We start from the raw sequence: 22,395 nt of genomic DNA on the forward strand, positions 1-22,395 counted from the left end.
AAAACCTTCATAAGACACAATTTGTGTGTGTGTGTGTCTATGTAACTTTACAAGTCAAAGAAGTCCAAATTAGTTGCTTCTCTTGGGAGAAAACAAGAGTGATCACATGCACAAAGTCAGTTTTCTGGGGCTTTGGTTGGTTAAGTGGGGTCTCACCGTGGCCAGACGTTTCAGCAGCTGGATGGCCAGACGTGGCAAAGCAGGGTCGTGTTTGTGGTAGATGTATTTGGCGAGAACAGCAATGAGGTTGTTGCCATGGGCACCTGAGGAAGCACAGGAAATAGCTTAGACACCAAGTGGCACCCTGATTCAAGCTCTTAAGAGAGGGTGCTGTCAAGAAGACTCATCTGGCCCTGGCCGGTTGGCTCAGCGGTAGAGCGTCGGCCTAGCGTGCGGAGGACCCGGGTTCGATTCCCGGCCAGGGCACACAGGAGAAGCGCCCATTTGCTTCTCCACCCCTCCGCTGCGCTTTCCTCTCTGTCTCTCTCTTCCCCTCCCGCAGCCAAGGCTCCATTGGAGCAAAGATGGCCCGGGCGCTGGGGATGGCTCTGTGGCCTCTACCTCAGGCGCTAGAGTGGCTCTGGTCGCAACATGGCGATGCCCAGGATGGACAGAGCATCGCCCCCTGGTGGGCAGAGCATTGCCCCTGGTGGGCGTGCCGGGTGGATCCCGGTCGGGCGCATGCGGGAGTCTGTCTGACTGTCTCTCCCCGTTTCCAGCTTCAGAAAAATGAAAAAAAATAAAAATAATAAAAAAAAAAAAAAAAAAAAAAAAGAAGACTCATCTGTGTGAGGGAATTTCCTCTCAGGTCACTGGAGAGCCAGAGCGAATCCAGCTGCCCTATCATTATCTTTTTCCAGTAGCTAAGGGGATAGGCAGGATTTGGAGACAAATGTCTCATTGTAGTTCATTAAGTGCAGAAATACATTTTCAGGAAAATGTGTAGGTTTTTATTAAATAAGTCAGAAAAAAACATCACAATGAAGCACTGCACTGAAATGCAAAAATCTTAATCCTAAAATGATACAACTAGAATAGGTCTGAGACATTACTCAAACACCTACTTGAAAATGAGGAAACTGAGTTCCTAAGAGATTAAATGATTTGAGTAGTTTAAGGTCAAAGAGTCAATATTTAAACAGGAATTTCTCTTCATGTTTTACAGGCTGTAATTTAATCCCCATTTTAGTCTTATAAGGTAGATACTATTATTATTCCCCTTTATTTATTTTATTATCTTTTTCTTTTTCCAACTGAGAGGAGGGGAGATAGAGAGACAGACTCCCGCATGAGCCCAACTGGCATCTACCCGGCAAGCCCCTGCTAGGACCAATGGTCTGCCATCTGGGGCCATGCTCGCAACCGAGCTATTTTTAGTGCCCGAGGCAGAGGTTCCATAGAGCCATCCTCAGCATCTGGGGCCCATGAGCTCAAGCCAATTGAGCCCTGACTGTGGGAGGAGAAGAGAGAGAAAAGAGAGAAAGGGGAAGGGGAGGGGTGGAGAAGCAGAGGGTCGCTTCTCCTGTGTGCCCTGACTGGGAATTGAATCCGGGACATCCACACACCAGGCCAACGCTCTACCATGAGCCAACCATCCAAGGTTTGTCCCCCTTTAATAGACAAAAAACCCGAGGCAGAGATGTTTAATAATGTGCCCAAAGATACCCAGCTGGTTGAAGCCACAATTTGAACCAGGGCAGACTGACTTTGAACATGTGCTCTAATTATTCTGTCATCAGGAAGAGGCAGAAATGAAATATGACCCAGTCCTCTTGTTTCTAATGCCAGGATGGGAGCTGGTGATCACTTCCAAATTTTAAGGAGTTAATTAGAAAATAATGCTGAACTTTAAAAGCACAGCCTAAAGCAGCGGTAGTCAACCTTTTTATACCTACCACCCACTTCTGTATCTCTGTTAGTAGTAAAATTTTCTAACCGCCCACCAGTTCCACAGTAATGGTGATTTATAGAGTAGGAAAGTAACTTTACTTTATAAAATTTATAAAGCAGAGTTACAGCAAGTTAAAGCATATAATAGTAATTACTTACCAAGTACTTTATGTCGGATTTTCGCTAAGTTTGGCAGAATAAATCTTTATAAAACAACTTACTATAGTTAAATCTACCTTTTTATTTATACTTTGGTTGCTCCACTACCGCCCACCATGAGAGCTGGAACGCCCACTAGTGGGCAGTAGGGACCAGGTTGACTACCACTGGCCTAAAATACATACTTATCAGCAGAAACACTGCTGACTGAAATAGAAATACATACCATGCTGTGTGAGAGCCTGTTCCAGGGGGGACACCACATTAGAAGGAGGTTTCAGCCGAATAACATTGTTGGTAATGGAGAATGCCAGTTTCACTGTCTTGATGAGCAGCTGGCCCTGCCCCTGGCCCTCTATTCCATCACTAGGGTGCCAAATGGAAACCAAAGTTGATTCAGACAACATGACTTCATTTACAACATATGTACACTCATGAATTAGATTCGAACCATGCCAACCATACTCCCAAGAGTTCTAACAGCTTCTGTTACAGGCCCCAGTCCAAACTAGGAGAGGAGAAGCAATCAACTCCTTTGCTATGTGCCGATCTAACGGCACCCCAGGTTATATTGTATAAAGGCTATGCCTCAGGAGGAACGAGGCTACCTTTAAAAGGTACTGTGTGTGCCTGGCCTGTGGTGGTGCAGTGAATAAAGTGTCAACCTGGAATGCTGAGGTTGCCGGTTTGAACCCTTGGGCTTGCCTCGTCAAGGTACATATGGGAGTTGATGCTTCCTGCTCCTCCCCCCATTCTCTTTCTCTTACTCTCTTCTCTCTAAAATGAATAAAAATAAAATCTTTAAAAATAAAAAAATAAATAAAAGGAACTGTGCTAACTTACACTGGAGTTCTTAGAACACACAGGCACAACAAAGACACACGGGGGACGGTAGGGTGGGAGGCCCACCTGCGGGGCTGAGCAGCCATCACCATGTCGATGGTGTCCACGCCAATGCCCATGATATTGATGACTGTCTGTCCTGCTTCTGTATAGGCCAGGCTGCAGATGCAGAGAGACTGCAGGCTGGGAGTGTGGCTGGAAGACAGACACATTCTGAGTTACTGGGGCGCTGCCAAGCTTATCACCAAAAGGAAAAGCAACTGTCTAAACTTAACCAACTGGACATTGGAAGAAAGCACTCTGATCCCTTTCTCTTAATGATCAAACTGCAAAACAATCGAAATGTCCATCAATTAATGGACATGTTTACTGAAATGATTTACAAGATTAATTCACACAACAAAATGAACAGGATTGTTAAAACAAGATAGAGCTATATATAGTGACATGGAAATAGTTACAGAGCAGTTAGCATAAGCAGAGGAAAAACCCTAGAATGCACACTAACTTGGTAATAGTCATCTCTGGAAAACAGCTTTACAAAGGGCATTCTGCCACCAACCATTTTCCTATGAATATGTACAACATTTGGAAAGATCATAAAAAGTGATGTGCATATGTATATAACAATTCCACTGGGAACAATCTTGATCCCCCCACTTCATTTGTTTTCTCCCCAGAAATTAAATTTAATGGGGTGACATTGATCAATAAGAGTACATAGGCAATAGCCCTGGCCGGTTTGCTCAGCGGTAGAGCGTCGGCCTAGCGTGCGGAGGACCCGGGTTCGATTCCCGGCCAGGGCACATGGGAGAAGCGCCCATTTGCTTCTCCACCCCTCCGCCGCGCTTTCCTCTCTGTCTCTCTCTTCCCCTCCCGCAGCCAAGGCTCCATTGGAGCAAAGATGGCCCGGGCGCTGGGGATGGCTCTGTGGCCTCTGCCTCAGGCGCTAGAGTGGCTCTGGTCACAACATGGCGACGCCCAGGATGGGCAGAGCATCGTCCCCTGGTGGGCAGAGCATCGCCCCATGGTGGGCGTGCCGGGTGGATCCCGGTCGGGCGCATGCGGGAGTCTGTCTGACTGTCTCTCCCTGTTTCCAGCTTCAGAAAAATGCAAAAAAAAAAAAAAAAAAAAAAAAAAAAAAGAGTACATAGGCAAGCCTGACCAGGCGGTGGCGCGGTGGGTGGAGCTTCAGACTGGGATGAGGAAGACCCAGGTTCGAGACCCCGAGGTCGCCAGCTTGAGCGCGGGCTCATCTGGTTTGAGCAAAAAGCTCACCAGCTTGGACTCAAGGTTGCTGGCTCGAGCAAGGGATTACTCGGTCTGCTGAAGGTCCACGGTCAAGGCACATATGAGAAAGCAATCAATGAACTAAGGTGTCGCAATAAAAAACTGATGATTGATGCTTCTCATCTCTCTGTTCCTGTCTGTCTGTCCCTATCTATCCCTCTCTCTGTCTTTGTAAAGAAAAAAAAAAAAGAGTACATAGGCTTCAGGTGAACATCTCTATAGCATTTGTACTGTTGATTGTGTTGTGTGCCCATTGCCCAAAGTCAAATTCTTTCCCATCACCATGTATTTGTCCCTCTTTACTCCCTTCCCCCCACCCCCACTGCCCTGGGAACCACTTCACTTTTATCTGTATCCTGTGGGGGTATATATTTGTCCCTCTTTACTCCTCTCCCCACAACTTCATTTGTCCTTCACTCTCCACAGGGCGAAAGGGAAACAGTCCCATAGAAAGGAAATCAGGACCTCGAGAGATGGCTCTGGGCTCAGCCTGTGGGAGGATGCCATGGCTCTGCACAGCAGGGGCCCCTGATTCCCTTGCCGAGTGGCCACAGCCCAGAGCAGCACGCCCTGCACACCCCCCATACCTGCTGTGCACGTCGGTCTCATGGCACAGGTTCAGGATTGCATGGATCAGCTCCAGGATCAGGCAGCCTGAACTCCAGAAAAGACAAAGGAATGAGACGGCCTTGTGTGATGACCCTCATCACAGAAAAGGGACAGAAAGGTCTCCAGTGAGCCAGAAACTCCCGAGCCCTTCCCTGCCCAGGCGATCCTTACCAATCTGTTCTCTCACACCATGGGAGTTGTAGCGCCATTTGTGGTAACTGGGAAGCATTTCCTTCAGCACAAACATGACACAGGGCACCAGCCCTTGGCTCTGGGTATTACCAAGTTGTCCCTACAAGAAATCACAGTATGAGGGCTTATGCCATTTAAGAAAAAGTCACTTAGTTATTACAGATTTAACTTCAAAACCATAGGTTCAAAGAAAATCTGGGTAAATGGGAGTCATCAGTGAAAAACAAACATCAGAACACTAGTTAAGTCCAAGTTGTAGGATTCTCAGGAACAGAGACAAAGGCTAAAAAGACAAAGCACCTACGTGGAGAGAGAAAAGCTAACCCCGGTCAGAAAGAATAACCGTAAACAGAAAGGGTGTATAGCACTGTCGATGATGCAGAACACCCGTTTCAGTGCCATCCCCGCCGTCCCAGATCTCTACCCACCCCGTCACTGGAATACCAGAAAGGACATCTGATACTCAAAATTTTTTGTCCTACTATTACTTGTTAACATCAGCTTCCTTATTTTTAAAATTGGGATTCTTTATTTATTTTTTTAAATTATTTATTTATTTACTTATTTACTTATTACAGAGACAGAGAGTGAGTCAGAGAGAGGGATAGACAGGGACAGACAGACAGGAACGGAGAGAGATGAGAAGCATCAATCATTAGTTTTTCATTGCGCATTGCAACACCTTAGTTGTTCATTGATTGCTTTCTCATATGTGCCTTGACCGCGGGCCTTCAGCAAACTGAGTAACCCCTTGCTGGAGCCAGCGACCTTGGGTTCAAGCTGGTGGGCTTTTTGCTCAAACCCGATGAACCCGCGCTCAAGCTGGCAACCTCGGGGTCTCGAACCTGGGTCCTCCGCATCCCAGTCCAACGCTCTATCCACTGTGCCACCTCTATCCACTGAGCCACCGCCTGGTCAGGTGGATTCTTTATTTACATATAAAAAACCTGTATTTGTATCCCTATCTCTATAAAGAACTGTTGCTATCTTTTTAAGCATTCACTGATTTCCGCAGGCAGGAAGTGTGCCAAGAGCTTTTCACATTCGGCCCTCTCGACAACTCCATGAGGTGGAGACCACTGACATTCTGATTTTACAGAGGCTGAGAAATTCTATACTTGCCCAAGGTCACGCAGTTAGTAAGTGGTCAATCTAAAATGTAAACCTAACTCCAAAATCCATGCTACAACAACATTTTTCAAACTGAGTTGTCATCCATCAGTGCAGCAATTTTCAACCTTTTTCTTTTTTTTTTTTTTTAATTTTTTTTTATTTTTTATTTTTTTAGTTATTCATTTTAGAAAGGAGAGAGAGAGGGAGAGAGGAGAGACAGAGAGAGAGAAGGGGGGAGGAGCAGGAAGCATCAACTCCCATATGTGCCTTGACCAGGCAAGCCCAGGGTTTCGAACCGGCAACCTCAGCATCTCCAGGTGGACGCCTTATCCACTGCGCCACCACAGGTCAGGCTCAACCTTTTTCATGTCATGAGACACATAAACTAATTACTAAAATTCTAAAATTCTGCGGCACACCAAAAAATATATTTTTGCCAGTCTGACCAAAAAAAGTTTAATTTTGATTCATACACATTGGACAGCTATTGTGTTGGCTGTTATCATTTTTTTTTAATTTGACAATCTAAGGGAAAAGAGGTCAGTGCCCCTGACTAAAGAGTCAGCTATTGCATGTATTAAAAATTCTTGCAAGGGAGGCAGAGAGGGTAGAGGGGGGTAGACGGTGATGGAGGAGGACTTGACTAGGGGTGGTGAACACACAGTGCAATATACAATGCATTATAGAACTATACATCTGAAACCTGTTTAATTTTGTAACCAATGTCATTCCAATAAATTCAATTAAATTTATTTATTTATTTATTTAGACAGACAGAAAGTCAGAGAGAAGGACAGATAGGAACAGACAGAAAGGGAGAGAGATGAGAAGCATCGATTCTTCATTGTAGCACCTTAGTTGTTCATTGATTGCTTTCTCATATGTGCCTTGACTGTGGGGGCTACAGCATGGCCAGTGACCCCTTGCTCAAGTCAGTGACTTTGGGCTTCAAGCCAGATAGACCTTTGGGCTCAAGCCAGCGACCATGGGGTCATGTTTATCACCTCACGCTCAAGCCAGTGAGCCCACACTCAAGCCAGATGAGCCCATGCTCAACTCGGTGACCTTGGGGTTTCAAATCTGGGTCCTCTGCATCCCAGTACAACACTCTATCTACTGTGCCACCGCCTGGTTAGGCTCAATTAAATTTACTTTAAAAAAAAAATGCTCCCCCTCAAAAAATAAAAATTCTTGTGGCATACCAGTTAAAAATCGCTGCATTGGCCTGACCTGTGGTGGCGCAGTGGATAAAGCGTCAACCTGGAACGCTGAGGTCGCCAGTTTGAAACCCTGCACTTGTTTGGTCAAGGCACATATGGAAGTTGATGCTTACTGCTCCTTCCTCTTCTCTCTCTCTTTCTCTCTTTCTCTCTCTCTCTCTCTCTCTCTCCTCTCTAAAATGAATAAGTTAAAAAAAAAATCGCTGCATTAATGGATTATGAGATCAGCTTCTTAGAAAATACCCAAGTGGCCTGACCAGGCGGTGGCGCAGTGGATAGAGCGTCGAACTGGGATGCGGAAGACCCAGGTTCAAGACCCCGAGGTCGCCAGCTTGAGCCTGGGCTCATCTGGTTTAAGCAAAGCTCACCAGTTAGGATCCAAGGTCACTGGCTCGAGCAAGAGGTCACTCGGTCTGCTGAATGCCCGTGGTCAAGGCACATATGAGAAAACAATTAGTGAACAACTAGGGTGTCACAATGAAAAACTGATGATTGATGCTTCTCATCTCTCTCCGTTCCTGTCTATCTGTCCCTATCTATCCCTCTCTCTGACTCTCTCTCTCTGTAAAAAAAATAATAATAAAAAAATAAAAAATAAAAAACAAAGTGAATCTTGTGTAATAAGAGTAGTGCCGTACTGTGAAATTTTGCTTTAGAAATATATATACATATTCCTAATACATATATACATGGATATACTGGAATGTGACATAAAATGTTCATAGTACCTTGGGCAACAGTCAAAATAACTTGACAGTCAGTGTGTTACACCATACTGCCTCTGAATAAAGTACCTACTATAGAATTTGGCACACAGTAAATACACAGTACACACCAACTACTATCACCATAAGCTCAGGACAACTGCAGACAAGATGACAACAGTAGCAGGGGCAGTAAAACTGTTCCAGGTGATTCTCTCTAACCAGATTTTACCTTGACAAGAGTGGTGATTAAACGCAGAAAAGCAATAGTGACCCCATACTCGCCCTGGGGCTGTTCACTATTCATCAAGAGGTTTCCATACCCTCCAGCATTCATCCCCTCCGCACTGGGGAAAGACAGAGAGAAAGGTAAAAAAATGTGCCGATTTCAAGGTTGCAAGAAACTATAATCACAGAAGATTCTTACTATAGTTAGATGACTTGAATATAAATTAGGAAAGCTCTGCAAAGGAATTAATCAAATTTAGTCAATTTTATACCCATTGTAAACATTAAGAACGTGTTTTATTGATACACAACCTCAAGAAATTTAAAGTGAGCCCTGGCCGGTTGGCTCAGTGATAGAGCATCGGCCTGGCGTGCAGGAGTCCCGGGTTCCATTCCTGGCCAGCGCACACAGGAGAAGCGCCCATCTGCTTCTCCACCCCTCCCCCTCTCCTTCCTCTCTGTCTCTCTCTTCCCCTCCCGCAGCCAAGGCTCCATTGGAGCAAAGTTGGCCCGGGCGCTGGGGGTGGCTCTGTGGCCTCTGCCTCAGGCGCTAGAATGGCTCTGGTTGCAACAGAGCGACACCCCAGATGGGCAGAGCATCGCTCCCTGGTGGGCATGCCGGGTAGATCCCGGTCAGGCGCATGCGGGAGTCTGTCTGACTGCCTCCCCGTTTCCAACTTCAGAATAATACAAAAAAAAATTAAAGTGGAAAGTCAAATAAACATCAGGAAAACAGCACTGTCTTATCTACAAGAAGGGAATGCTCAGATAGTAAGATGGATCTGTGCATTAATAACTGGTCTACCAGGACAGCCAAAGTAGCCATGAAATAAGGAAAAGGAAAGAATGACTCTCTGGCATAAGGGAAGCCAAGGCCTGCCTGGCCTGTGGTGCAGTGGATAACACTGAGGTTGCCAGTTCGAAACCCTGGGTTTGCCTAGTCAAAGCACATATGACAAGCAACAAGAAAGCAATGAACAACTAAAGTGAAGCAACTATGAGTTAATACTTCTTGCTCCCCCCCTCTGTAAAATCAACAAATAAAATCTTTAAAAAAAAAAGGGAAGCGAAAGTCCTGGCTGGATAGCTCAACTGGTTAGATGTTATCCTGATATACAAAGATTGTGGGAGTTCAATCCCTGGTCAGGGCACATACAGGAACAAATCAATGTTTCTCTCTTTCAAGTCAATCAATTGATCAATAAAAAAAAAATAATAATAAGTTTAGTGTTCCCACTTGCATAGGTATATATTAATTCAGAGTAATTTGGACTAAAGATATTATGTAATCTTTAAAAAAAGAAAAAAAGGCCTGACCAGGTGGTGGTGCAGTGGATAGAGTGTCGGACTGGGATGCCGAGGACTCAGGTCCGAGATCCCAAGATCACCAATTTGAGCACAGGCTCATCTGGTTTGAGCAAAAGCTCACCAGCTTGGACCCAAGGTCACTGGCTCGAGCAAGGGTTTACTCGGTCTACTGAAGGCCCACGGTCAAGGCACATATGAGAAAGCAATCAATGAACAACTAAAGTGCCACAACAAAAAACTGATGATTGATGCTTCTCATCTCTCTCCGTTCCTGTCTGTCTGTCCCTATCTGTCCCTCTCTCTGACTCTCTCTGTCTCTATATAAAAAAAAAAAAGGCCCTGGTCGGCCTGGCGTGCGGAGGTCCCGGGTTCGATTCCCAGCCTGGGCGCACAGGAGAAGCGCCCATCTGCTTCTCCACCCCTCCCCCTCTCCTTCCTCTCTGTCTCTCTCTTCCCCTCCCATAGCCAAGGCTCCATTGGAGCAAAAGATGGCCCGGGCGCTGGGGATGGCTCCTTGGCCTCTGCCCCAGGCGCTAGAGTGGCTCTGGTCATGACAGAGCGACGCCCCAGATGGGCAGAGCATCGCCCCCTGGTGGGCATGCCAGGTGGATCCCGGTCGGGCACGTGTGGGAGTCTGTCTGATTGCCTCCCCGTTTCCAGCTTAATAAAAATACAAAAACAAAAAAAAAAAAAAAGGAAAAAGAAAAAAAGAAAGGGAAGCCACGTCTCAGGATCCAGACACCTCTAGATTCTCTAGGCTGTAAAGTTAATTACCATGTGCCTAAGGTGGTTGCTGCTTAATGAGAAAACTCTTTCCTCCCTCTTCTCACCCGTCACTTTCTCTCTCTGTCTCTCTTTTTTTTTTTTGCATTTTTCTGAAACTGGAAACAGGAAGAGACAGTCAGACAGACTCCCGCATGCACCCGACCGGGATCCACCCGGCACGCCCACCATGGGGCAACGCTCTGCCCACCAGGGGGCGATGCTCTGCCCATCCTGGGTGTCGCCATGTTGCGACCAGAGCCACTCTAGCGCCTGGGGCAGAGGCCACAGAGCCATCCCCAGCGCCCGGGCCATCTTTGCTCCAATGGAGCCTCGGCTGCGGGAGGGGAAGAGAGAGACAGAGAGGAAGGTGCGGCGGAGGGGTGGAGAAGCAAATGGGCGCTTTTCCTGTGTGCCCTGGCCGGAAATCGAACCCGGGTCCTCCGCATGCCAGGCCGACGCTCTACCGCTGAGCCAACCAGCCAGGGCTGTCTCTCTTTTTTTTTAGTGAGAGGAGAGGAGGCAGAGACAGACTCCTGCATAGGCCCTTACTGGGATCCACCCAGAGATGCTCTGCCCATCTGGGGCACTTCCACCATTGATTGCAACCAGAGCCATTTTTTAGTGTCTGAGGTGGAGGCTATGGAGCCATCCTCAGTGCCCAAGGCTAACTCACTCTAATTGAGCCTTGGCTACAGGAGAGGGGGAAAAGAGAGAGAGAGAGAGAGAAGCAATAGGGGAAGGGTGGAGAAGCAGATGGGCGCTTCTGTGTGCCCTGACTGGGAATCGAACCCGGGACATCTACACACCGGGCCGACACTCTGCCACTGAGCCAATCGGCCAGGGCCCTCTCTGACCTTAAAGACTGTGGAAACCCTCAGCACTGGCCTCAGAGGACAGCAGCCTCTCTGCACCAAGTCCTACGGTCTCCTTTGCCTTGTACTCATCCCTCACATTTTCCAATCAGAAACAGCCAAGGAGCAGACAAAGTAAATGGGAACAAAGAAGCTTCTTTCAAACTATATGAAGGCAGGGTTGACCTGAAATGTCCATGGCAACCCCAGGGGATATCCCCTGCCCACCCTAAGACCTGGCTCACCTAATCATCTGACTCATGTTGGACACCTGGTGGGCCACGAATGGTAAAAAGCCTGTGTGACGAAGATCAGTCCAAACCTGAGAAGGGAAAAGAAGAATCAAACGTCCCTGTGTCCTCAGGTATATACCAAGTGCAATGTTTTAGAGCTGTTCTGAAGACTTGGTGTCTCACCTTTGCCGGGTTCCGAGCAGCTAAAACGGTCAAGCAACTGACACAAGAAGCAATGACATCCACAGGGGGACAGATCACCGTCGTTAACCTGTTTGAAGACAGCACACTACACTCAGGCAAATCAGTAATACTTTTTCCACCACAAATCTTTTCCAGTTCTCTCTCCCCACACCCCTCCTCTCAGAAAGGGTGCTGAAAGGCAACAGCCCCCGGCTGGGGACAGCTACCACACCAGGGCTTCCCAGAGTGGGCCGTGTGTGGACTTGAAGCCCACGGGTGTGTGACTAGATGCTCACCGCTGCAGCAGCATGTAGATACGAGACGTGATGGGCAGGAGGCAGTCTGCTATTGACAGGTCCGTACTGATGACCTTATGGACCAGATCAATGATGGGTTTGACCCGCTGGCAGTGCTGAATCACATCTAAGGGGAAGGAAGACTGTGACCTCAGAAAAACAATTCCCTAACGATCATTGAATAATCTCTGAGACCCAGATAAACAAATTATACGAATCATAACCTGGATGGTTCTGAATTTTATTTTGAAATTCTGTCTATCCCCAAATCCTCTAAGCACATCCATTTTCCTTCCCCACAGTGCCGGCGCCCAGAGCTGCCCTCACCTGCAGTGGAAACAACATGAAGCAGCATTTCAATCTCACAGGTGAAGAGGGTCCAGCTGCTGTACGAGTACTCCCAGCGGACCAGGTAAGCCCTGTCGTCCAGCATCACTTGACCCACGGTGCCTTGAGGTATGCGGAGGTTGGTCTGACCCCCTAAGGAAGGGAGGAAGAGAAATTACTCTAACATCTGAGGACATAACAGGAAGAGGAAACTCCTACACCAAACCCCAATATTTAATTGCAGACTCTCTTCCAAGTATCTAACTCTGCTACAACTTTTTCCATTAAAAAGCAAAAACAGCCTGACCTGTGGTGGCGCAGTGGATAAAGTGTCAACCTGGAAACGCTGAGGTTGCCGGTTCGAAACACTGGGCTTGCCTGGTCAAGGCACATATGGGAGTTGATGCTTCCTGCTCCTCCCCCTTCTCTCTCTCTCTCTCTCTCTCTCTCTCTCTCTCTCCCCCCTCTCTATAATGAATAAATAAAAAAATCTTTAAAAAAAAAAAAAAAAAGCAAAAACAAAACAAACAAAAATAACCCTCTCTTTTCATTTGTGGAAGTGAGTCTCCCCTGTACCTGGAAACAGCTGAGTGCAGAATGGTATTCCACGCACATGACAACTATGGGAAGACCAACCTATGGGGCTGCAGGTCACTGCGTAAGTTGGCGGTGGTGCCAGAATTATTAGTTAATGGGGACACAGTTCCGGTTTTGCAACATGAAGAAAGTTCTGGAGATGGATGGTGGTGATGGTTGCACAACAATGTGAATATACTTAATGCCACTAGACTGTACACTTAAAATGGTTAAATGATGAATTTTATGTTATATATATTTTACTACAATATTAAAAATAACTTAAATGTTTTTAATTTTTAAATTTTTATTTATTTATTCATTTTAGAGGACAGAGAGAGAGAGAGAAAGGGGGGAGGAGCAGGAAGCATCAACTCCCACATGTGCCTTGACCAGGCAAGCCCAGGGTTTTGAACTGGTGACCTCAGCATTCCAGGTCGACGCTTTATCCACTGCGCCACCACAGGTCAGGCTAACTTAAATGTTTTTAATAGTGCCAAACTGTAGAAAGAAGTTGTAGCAATTTATTTTCCTAATAGCAGTGCATAAGAGTGACCAGTTAAAGCCTGTAAGCGTATGTGCATTCCAGGTGCTCAAAAAGCAAATACAGCAGAACAGCCTCACTCTTGCAATCCTGGCACTAGTAACCCCCTATCCCTCAGCCCTCAGCCCGCAGCCCCTGTAACCCACCGTTCTACTCTCTGCCTCACTGAATTTGACTACTCCAAGCTCCATGTAGCAGTGGGACCATACAACACTTGTCCTTTTGTGACTGTCTTACTCATTTAGCATGTCTTCTAGATTCATCCATGTTATAGCATGTGTCAGAATTCTCTTCCTTTTTAAGGCTGAATAATATGCCACTATATATGTGTGTGTGTATATACACACAGATACATATTTTGTTTATTCATTTTATATGTTGGTGGACATGTACCAAAAATTTGTATTGTGTGCCCTGGCTGGGTAGCTCAGCTGGTTAGAGCATTATCCCGATACGCCAAGGTTGCAGGTTCGATTCCCAGTCAGCATATTTGTAAGAAGCAACTAATGAATGCACAACTAAGGGGAACAAAATCAATGCTTTTCTCTCTCTCTCTCTCTCTAAAATCAATAAATACATTTTAAAAAAGGTTTTTAATTTTACTGTGTATACCCTTTTACCCAACAATTCCACTTTGGGGATTCTATGTACTAAAAAGCACCCGTAAATAAAGGTATATGCACCAAATGCAGCATTATTTCTAGTGGCAAAAACTGGCACAGCCTAAATGTCCTTTAGAAAAATAAAGAGGAAAAAAAGGAACATCAAGAAAAATTAATGTAGTTAATTAAAAAGTGAGTCAGATCCATCTGTTACAAGATCAGCTTATGGAATGAATTTTTGAGTATACAGAAATGTGTAAAAGCACACATGGCTAACTCAACACTGATTCTCTAATGGAGATAAGTCTGGAGAGAGAGGGACTTTTTAAAATGCATCTCTGCATTGTCTCCCTTGTTACGGTGAACACATTTTCTAAACAAAGCAAACAAATGACATAAGAAAGTAAGAAACTGACTAATAATTGATCAAATAAACAAGCAGAGCAGAGAGAAAGAACTGCTGTAAAGGCACCTTGCATGAATAATAAAATAGCAGTGAGGTCTAAATAGAAACCATGGTTTCCAAGCCAGGCTCTCTTTAGTTAGCTTACCAAGGGGGTAGAGAAGTTTGGGGGTTTGCCTCCGCCAGAGAGTTCCATCTTCGTGGGAGATCACGTCGTGGGGCTTGTGCTTATAAAGCTCATTGTAGAAAGACATCTTATCCAAGAAACTATACACCTGCCAACACACAGAAAAGAACCCAGCCACTCATTTACCTAGAGGCCATGTAAGAGGTCCCACACCTGCCTTTTTCCTTCCAGCCAGACTGTGTAAGTGCAGACTCTCACACTTCTTGCACACCCACCACTGAGACTCTTCCTGGAACTGCTGCTCCACTCCCTGCCAAATCTTCACCGTTCTTTAACACTCGACTCAAGGCCCCCACTCCAGAGAGGTGCCTCTTCTGAGCAGTATGATCTTTACTACCCAAATGACATTTACTAAACACCACTTGGCTTTATTAGTTTACTTGTTATCTCTATTCTTTATATTTTGTCTTATTCCTACAGTACCTACAGTAGGTACTTAATAAAAACATTTTTATTAAATTTATAGAGGCATTATCTTTGGCATTTTCATTCAACTTCAGATTAGCTCTTGCCAAGGCAGTGGGATTTCAATGTGGAAAGCAAAAAGGATTCCTAAAAACTATCTCCCACTCTCTTTAGGCATCTAACTGAACAACCTACCTTTTTGGCAGTAGATTTCCCTGATACAAGGGCTCGTAGCAACTGCAGGAGTGGGGACAGGAGGTGAGGAAACATCCCACATACACTGTCCAGAATGATTCCAAGACCAGACGTTGGCTCCTGTTGTGGAAGGGGAGAAATCACTGACCTTCACATTATCAATGAATTAACATCGAATTAACCTATCTCCAAACTGCCAAGCAATCATGAGGAAATCTAAAATTAATCCTCTCCTTTAGGCAGACTCCCTACTAATTTAAGACTTCCATGTTTCCACTGAAAAAGGGTATCAAAAACTGATTTGGATAGGACCTGAAAAGAGACTGCTGCTGCCTCCAGGGACCTCTTCCAGCTAGCCTCTCTACAGGAAGACAACACTGTTCACCTTTGCACATGTTCCCACTCAAGTGAAAAGCACCCAACCACGTGTCAACAGTTAGCCACCATATACACGCAGCAGATCCTCAATCTAAATATTATTTCCTATCAGCTTCTCACAGGAACACTGTGATACTAGAAGACGAAATGGCATCTCAGGAAAAAGAGGACTGGATATACAGGCAGATGAGTCAGGCCAAAGTACAAGTATAGGTGTGTTCATAAGTTGGACCCTGAGACTTGAGGCTGTTGTCAATGTTAAGACAAAGTACTGGCGAGAAACTGTTCTCTGCTAAATTCTTACTCTAACCAGTGAAAATATACTGACAACTCACTAAGCTCACAACACCCAACAGTACCATCAAGAGGTACAGCAAAGGGAGAGCATTTGAGATCTTGCACCCTGGCATATGGTTTCAGTTTGACTCAGACTCACAAAAATTCTAAAAACAAAAAAAAGTCACAACAATACTGGTGTCTGAGCCTGACCAGGCGGTGGTGCAGTGGATAGACTATCAGACTGGAATGTGGAGGACCCAGGTTCAAGACCCCAAGGTCGCCAGCTTGAGCACGGGCTCATCTGGTTTGAGCAAGGCTCACCAGCTTGGACCCAAGGTCACTGGCTTGAGCAAGGGGTTACTCAGTCTGCTGAAGGCCCGTAGTCAAAGCACATATGAGAAAGCAATCAATGAACAACTAAGGTGTAGCAATGAAAAACTAATGATTGCCTGACCTATGGTGGCACAGTATAAAGCGTTGACCTGGAACGCTGAGGTCGCCGGTTCGAAAACCTGCACTTGTCTGGTCAAGGCACATATGGGAGTTGATGACTCCTGCCCCTCCCCCCTTTCTCTCTCTCACTCTCTCTCTCTCTCCTCTCTAAAATTAATAAATAAATACTTTCAGAAACAGGCCTGACTTGTGGTGGCTCAGTGGATAAAGCATCGACCTGGAATATGGAAGTCATCAGTTCAAAACCCTGGGCTTTCCTGGTCAAGGCACATATGGGAGTTGAAGCTTTCTGCTCCTCCCCTCTTCTCTCTCTCTCTCTCTCTTTCTCTCTCTCCTCTCTAAAATGGAAGGAAGGAAGGAAGGAAGGAAGGAAGGAAGGAAGGAAGACTAATGCTTGATGCTTCTCTCTCATCTCTCTCCGTTCCTGTCTGTCTGTCTCTGACTCTCCCTCTGTCTCTGTAAAAAAAATAAATAAATAAAAAAATACTGGTGTCTGAGATTCCCAATATAAAAAAAGACTTGCTGGGTAGGATAGATAAGAAACTGGTTGATAATGTGGACTACAGACTCCAGTCAGACAGAACTGGGTCAAAATCCTGGCTAATTGGGCGACCGTGGACAAGCCACTTTATAACTCAGAGCATCACCTTTCATGTGCAAAATGATGATAATAATACTATCAACTTCATAGGTTTTTGTAAAGATTCAATAAGAAAACGACATAAATGCTTAAAATAAGGCCTTTCACAAAATAAGTGCCTGACAAATTATTTTGTTACAAAGAACACCATAACGTGACTCCTTCTAGCATACTTACTGTTCCCCAGAATAGTTCTGGGAGAGAAGGGTCTGCCAAGACCTCACATGCCGTGTCGATTACATCCTGTTGAGGGAGGGAGAAAAAATGGCTTATTTTCCCTACTTGAACCAGTCTGTCTTTTTTTGCTATATTCTGTTGAAATAAAAACATCAATAATAATACCTCATCTAGTATGTCAGAAAGAACTCTTGGGTTTAGAAAGTAAGATTTACAGCCCATTTAGGATGCATGTTACACCTGTTTTATGATGTTAGGCAAATTAAAGTCTCTAAGATTAAAATTCTTATCTGTAAAATAGTGACAATATTATCCGTTTCACAATATTATAAGGATTAAGTGAGATAATGTATGGGGAAGTGAACTGTAAATTTTCAAATGCCATGTGAATATGCTATTATAGAATCAGCTAAACTCTTCTAGAGGACAAGAATAATGCCTTTAAATATTTTTTATCCTCAACATCTAGCACTGAGCTTGGCACACACTGGGAATAATAAAGTCCTACAAATAATTTTTTAAAAATACAAGCACTGGCCCTGGCCGGTTGCCTCAGCGGTAGAGCGTCGGCCTGGCGTGCAGGGAACCCAGGTTCGATTCCCGGCCAGGGCACATAGGAGAAGCGCCCATCTGCTTCTCCACCCACCCTTCCTTCCTCTCTGTCTCCCTCTTCCCCTCCTACAGCCGAGGCTCCATTGGAGCAAAGATGGCCTGGGCGCTGGGGATGGCTCCTTGGCTGCTGCCCCAGGCGCTAGAGTGGCTCTGGTCACGGCAGAGCGATGCCCCAGAGGGGCAGAGCATCGCCCCCTGGTGGGCAGAGCGTCGCCCCTGGTGGGCATGCTGGGTGGATCCCGGTAGGGCGCATGCGGGAGTCTGTCTGACTGTCTTTCCCCGTTTCCAGCTTCAGAAAAATACCAAAAAAAATAAAAAATTAAAAATTAAAAAAAAAATACAAGTACTAGAACTCTTGCAACCCCAGTATGTTAATGCCAAACCTCCAGGGGTACGGTACAGTACAAATATGACCAGAATTTTGGTAAAGAATGCAAAACTTGTTCTAACCCTCTAGAGCAGGGGTCTCTTGTTGGGAACCTATGGCTCGTGAGCCAGATATGGCTCTCTTGATGGTTGCCTCTGACTCGCAGACAAATCTTTAATAAAAAAAATGTTAAAAATATAAAACATTCTTGCCTGACCAGGAGGTGGCGCAGTGGATAGAACATCGGACTGGGATGCGGAAGGACCCAGGTTCGAGACCCCGAGGTCGCCAGCTTGAGTGCAGACTCATCTGGTTTGAGCAAAGCTCACCAGCTTGGACCCAAGGTCGCTGGCTCAAGCAAGGGGATACTCGGTCTGCTGAAGGCCCATGGTCAAGGCACATATGAGAAAGCAATCAATGAACAACTAAGGTGTTACAACACGCAATGGAAAAACTAATGATTGATGCTTCTCATCTCTCTCCATTTCTGTCTGTCTGTCCCTGTCTATCCCTCTCTCTGACTCACTCTCTGTCTTTGTAAAAAATAAATAAATAAATAAAAATATAAAACATTCTCATGTATTACAATCCATTCATTTCCTACCGCTCATGTTCATGGTTAAGAGTGGCTGGAGCCAATCACAGCTGTCCTCCGGGACAACAACAAATTTTTATTGGATAATGCATAACATACATGGGTCATTGTATGGCTCTCACGAAATTACATTTTAAAATACGCGGCGTTCATGGCTCTCTCAGCCAAAAAGTTTCCCGACCCCTGCTCTAGAGCTTTAGAAATTGAGTCTTTCAATTAACACCAATTTTTTTTCTCTCCAATGATAGAACATTTTCATCAATTTCTTCAATTTCCAAAACAATCCCTGATTATTAAAAATGAACACAGCCCTCCCCTGGCCGGTTGGCTCAGTGCATAGAGTGTCAGGCCCGTGTATGGACATTCTGGGTTCGAATCCCAGTCAGGGCACACAAAAGATGCAACCATCTGCTTCTCTCCCCCTCTTCCTCCCCCCTCTCTCCCTCTTCCCCTCCCACAGCCAGTGGCTCAATTGGTTTGAGTGTCAGTCCCAGGCAATGAGGATAGCTGGTCTGGTCTGAGTGCATCAGCCTTAGGTACTAAAAATAACTCCATTGATTCAAGCATTAGCCCCAGATAGGTGGGTGGATTCCAGTTGTGGTACATGTGGGAATCTGTCTATCTTCCCTCCTCTCACTTAAAAAATAAATAAGTAAATAAAAACAAAAGTGAACACAGCCCTGGCCAGGTAGTTCAGTTTATTAGAACATTGTCCTGATACACTAAGGCTGTAGGTTCGAACCCCTGATCAGTGATCAGTGTACATACAAGAATAAAGCAATAAATGCATAATTAAGTAGAACAACAAATCAATGTTTTTCTCTCCCTTACTCTAAAATCAATAAACTTAAATTATAAAAATAAATAAGTTAAATAAATAAATAAAATGAATACAGTGATTTAGTTATAAAGAACTCCTCAAACACCATTTCTCACTGAAAGGAAACAGGGCTCCTTGGAGAAACAGATTCCAGTATGGGGCAAGAATTGTATAAAATAATCCGGCAACAATTTGTCATATCAGAAAGCAACAGAGCTATCAAAATATGTGAAGGTAGTGTTAAATAGATTCAGAAGCTAATGTAAAAAAAGCTCTTACTGACCAAAGATTCCCCAGGACAATCTGAGCATAAGAATAATAACTGGCCCTGGCCGGTTGGCTCAGTGGTAGAGCGTCGACCTGGCGTGCAGAAGTCCCGAGTTCGATTCCCGGCCAGGGCACACAGGAGAAGCACCAATCTGCTTCTCCACCCCTCCCCCTCTCCGTCTCTCTCTTCCCCTCCCGCAGCCAAGGCTCCACTGGAGCAAAGATGGCCTGGGCCCTGGGGATGGCTCCTCGGCCTCTGCCCCAGGCGCTAGAGTGGCTCTGGTCGCAACAGAGCGACGCCCCAGAGGGGCAGAGCATCGCCCCCTGGTGGGCAGAGCGTCGCCCCCTGGTGGGCATGCCGGGTGGATCCCGGTCAGGCGCATGCGGGAGTCTGTCTGACTGTCTCTCCGTTTCCGGCTTCAGAAAAAAAAAAAAGAATAACTGCCTGACCTGTGGTGGCACAGTGGATAAAGTGTTGACCTGGAAACGCTGAGGTCACTGGTTCAAAACCCTGGGCTTGCCTGGCCAAGGCACATATGAGAGTTGATGTTTTCTGCTCCTCTCCCTTCTCTCTCTCTCTCTCTCTCTCTTTCTCTGTCTCTCTAAAAAAAAAAAAAAACTGAATAAAGTTAAAAATAAAAAAAATAAAGAATAATAACTGCAGCCTGACCAGGCGGTGGCACAGTGGAGAGCATCAGACTGGGATGTGGAAGGACCCAGGCTCGAGACCCCGAGGTCGCCAGCTTGAGCGCGGGCTCATCTGGTTTGAGCAAAAGCTCACCAGCTTGGACCCAAGGTCGCTGGCTTGAGCAAGGGGTTACTCAGTCTGCTGAAGGCCCACGATCAAGGCACATATGAGAAAGCAATCACTGAACAACTAAGGGATCGCAATGTGCAACGAGAAACTAATGATTGATGCTTCTCACCTCTCTGTTTCTGTCTGTCTGTCCCTGTCTATCCCTCTCTCTCTCTCTCTATAAAAAAATAATAATAATAACTACAGTGGATTAATTAACACAAAGCTAATACATTTAAATCATTAGTTCACAATGGTATGTAAAAAATTTAAAGCCCTCACTGGCCACCTTTGGAGAATGCTAGGGAAAACTGGGAAATACAGGAAAAGCAGAATATCAAATTAGAGAGAGAAAATTTTTTTTAAATTTAGTTATAATTGACATATATATATTAATTTCAGATGTTTCACTATTTATATACATTGTGAAACATATTTCTCAATAGAAGGATGTTTTTTTAAAGAATTTTATTTATTGAGTTTTTTGTTTATTTGTTTTGGGTTTCTTTTTTTTTTCTTTTTTTTTTAATTTTATTTATTCATTTTTGGAGAGGAGAGAGAGAGGGAGAGAGAGAAACAGAGAGAGAGAAGGGGGGAGGAGCTGGAAGTATCAACTCCCATATGTGCCTTGACCAGGCAAGCCCAGGGTTTTGAACCGGCGACCTCAGCATTTCCAGGTTGATGCTTTATCCACTGCGCCACCACAGGTCAGGCTAGAAGGATGTTTTAACCACTAAACAACATGATGATGGGGTGGGGAACGCACAAGGCAATATACAGATGATATAGAACTAACTGTGCACCTGAAACCTATATAATTTTATTAACCAATGTCACCCCAATAAATTCAATAAAAATAAAATAAAACATACTCATAGATGAGATGAAATGATGCCTGGAATTTACTTCAAAACAATCATGTGTGGTAGGGCAAAAATAAACAAACTCAGCTGGTGATGAAGCTGGTGATGGGATTATAAGGATTCATTATAAAATTTTGTCTACTTTGGTATATGTTTTTTAAGTGAGAGGAGGGGAAATAGAGAGACAGACTTCCACATGTACCCTGATGGGATCCACCCGGCAACCACCATCTAAAGCCAATGCTCAAGCCAACCAAACTGTCCTCAGCGACCAAGGCCTACACTCAGACCAACAAAGCTATCCTCAGTGCCTGGGGCCACACTTGAACGGACTGAGCCACTGGCTGCAGGAGGGGAAAAGAAGCAGATGGTCACTTCTCATGTGTGCACTGCTGGGGATCGAACCTGGGATGTCCACACGTTATCCACTAAGCCAGTGGTCCCTAACCCTTTTTGGGCCACGGACCGGTTTAATGTCAGAAAATATTTTCACGGACCCGCCTTTAGGGTGGGATGGATAAATGTATCACATGACCGAGAAAAGTGTCAAGAGTGAGTCTTAGACGAATGTAATAGAGGGAATCTGGTCATTTTTTAAAAATAAAACATCGTTCAGCCCTGGCCGGTTGGCTCAGTGGTAGAGCGTCGGCCTGGCGTGCAGGAGTCCCAGGTTCAATTCCCGGCCAGGGCACACAGGAGAAGCGCCCATCTGCTTCTCCACCCCTCCCCCTCTCCTTCCTCTCTGTCTCTCTCTTCCCCTCCTGCAGCCGAGGCTCCATTGGAGCAAAGTTGGCCCGGGCGCTGAGGATGGCTCCATGGCCTCTGCCTCAGGCGCTAGAATGGCTCTGGTCGCAACAGAGCAATGCCCCAGATGAGCAGAGCATCGCCCCTTGGTGGGCATGCCGGGTGGATCCCAGTCGGGCACATGTGGGAGTCTGTCTGCCTCCCCATTTCCAACTTCAGAAAAATTTAAAAAAATAAAAAATAAAAAAATAAATAAAACATTATTCAGACTTAAATATAAA

At 45.4% G+C, this 22,395-nt stretch overlaps 1 protein-coding gene across 1 annotated transcript in view; it reads right to left on the reverse strand.

Moving 5' to 3' along the window:
• The window catches only part of NUP188 (nucleoporin 188), a 65,157-nt gene that overhangs the window by 15,352 nt on the left and 27,410 nt on the right, over window positions 1-22,395 (reverse strand). The window contains exons 13-25 of the mRNA XM_066255990.1: window positions 17,051-17,116; window positions 15,124-15,243; window positions 14,485-14,611; window positions 12,212-12,364; window positions 11,885-12,011; window positions 11,589-11,676; window positions 11,418-11,494; window positions 8,253-8,367; window positions 4,963-5,083; window positions 4,770-4,836; window positions 2,959-3,087; window positions 2,276-2,415; window positions 157-263 (exon numbers count right to left, since the gene is read on the reverse strand). Coding sequence (XP_066112087.1) covers window positions 157-263; window positions 2,276-2,415; window positions 2,959-3,087; window positions 4,770-4,836; window positions 4,963-5,083; window positions 8,253-8,367; window positions 11,418-11,494; window positions 11,589-11,676; window positions 11,885-12,011; window positions 12,212-12,364; window positions 14,485-14,611; window positions 15,124-15,243; window positions 17,051-17,116 — 1,437 coding nt within the window. The remainder of the gene's footprint in view (window positions 1-156; window positions 264-2,275; window positions 2,416-2,958; window positions 3,088-4,769; window positions 4,837-4,962; window positions 5,084-8,252; window positions 8,368-11,417; window positions 11,495-11,588; window positions 11,677-11,884; window positions 12,012-12,211; window positions 12,365-14,484; window positions 14,612-15,123; window positions 15,244-17,050; window positions 17,117-22,395) is intronic.

This window comes from Saccopteryx bilineata, chromosome 2 (genome assembly GCF_036850765.1).
Source record: "Saccopteryx bilineata isolate mSacBil1 chromosome 2, mSacBil1_pri_phased_curated, whole genome shotgun sequence".
In the NCBI taxonomy this organism is placed as follows: domain Eukaryota; kingdom Metazoa; phylum Chordata; class Mammalia; order Chiroptera; family Emballonuridae; genus Saccopteryx; species Saccopteryx bilineata.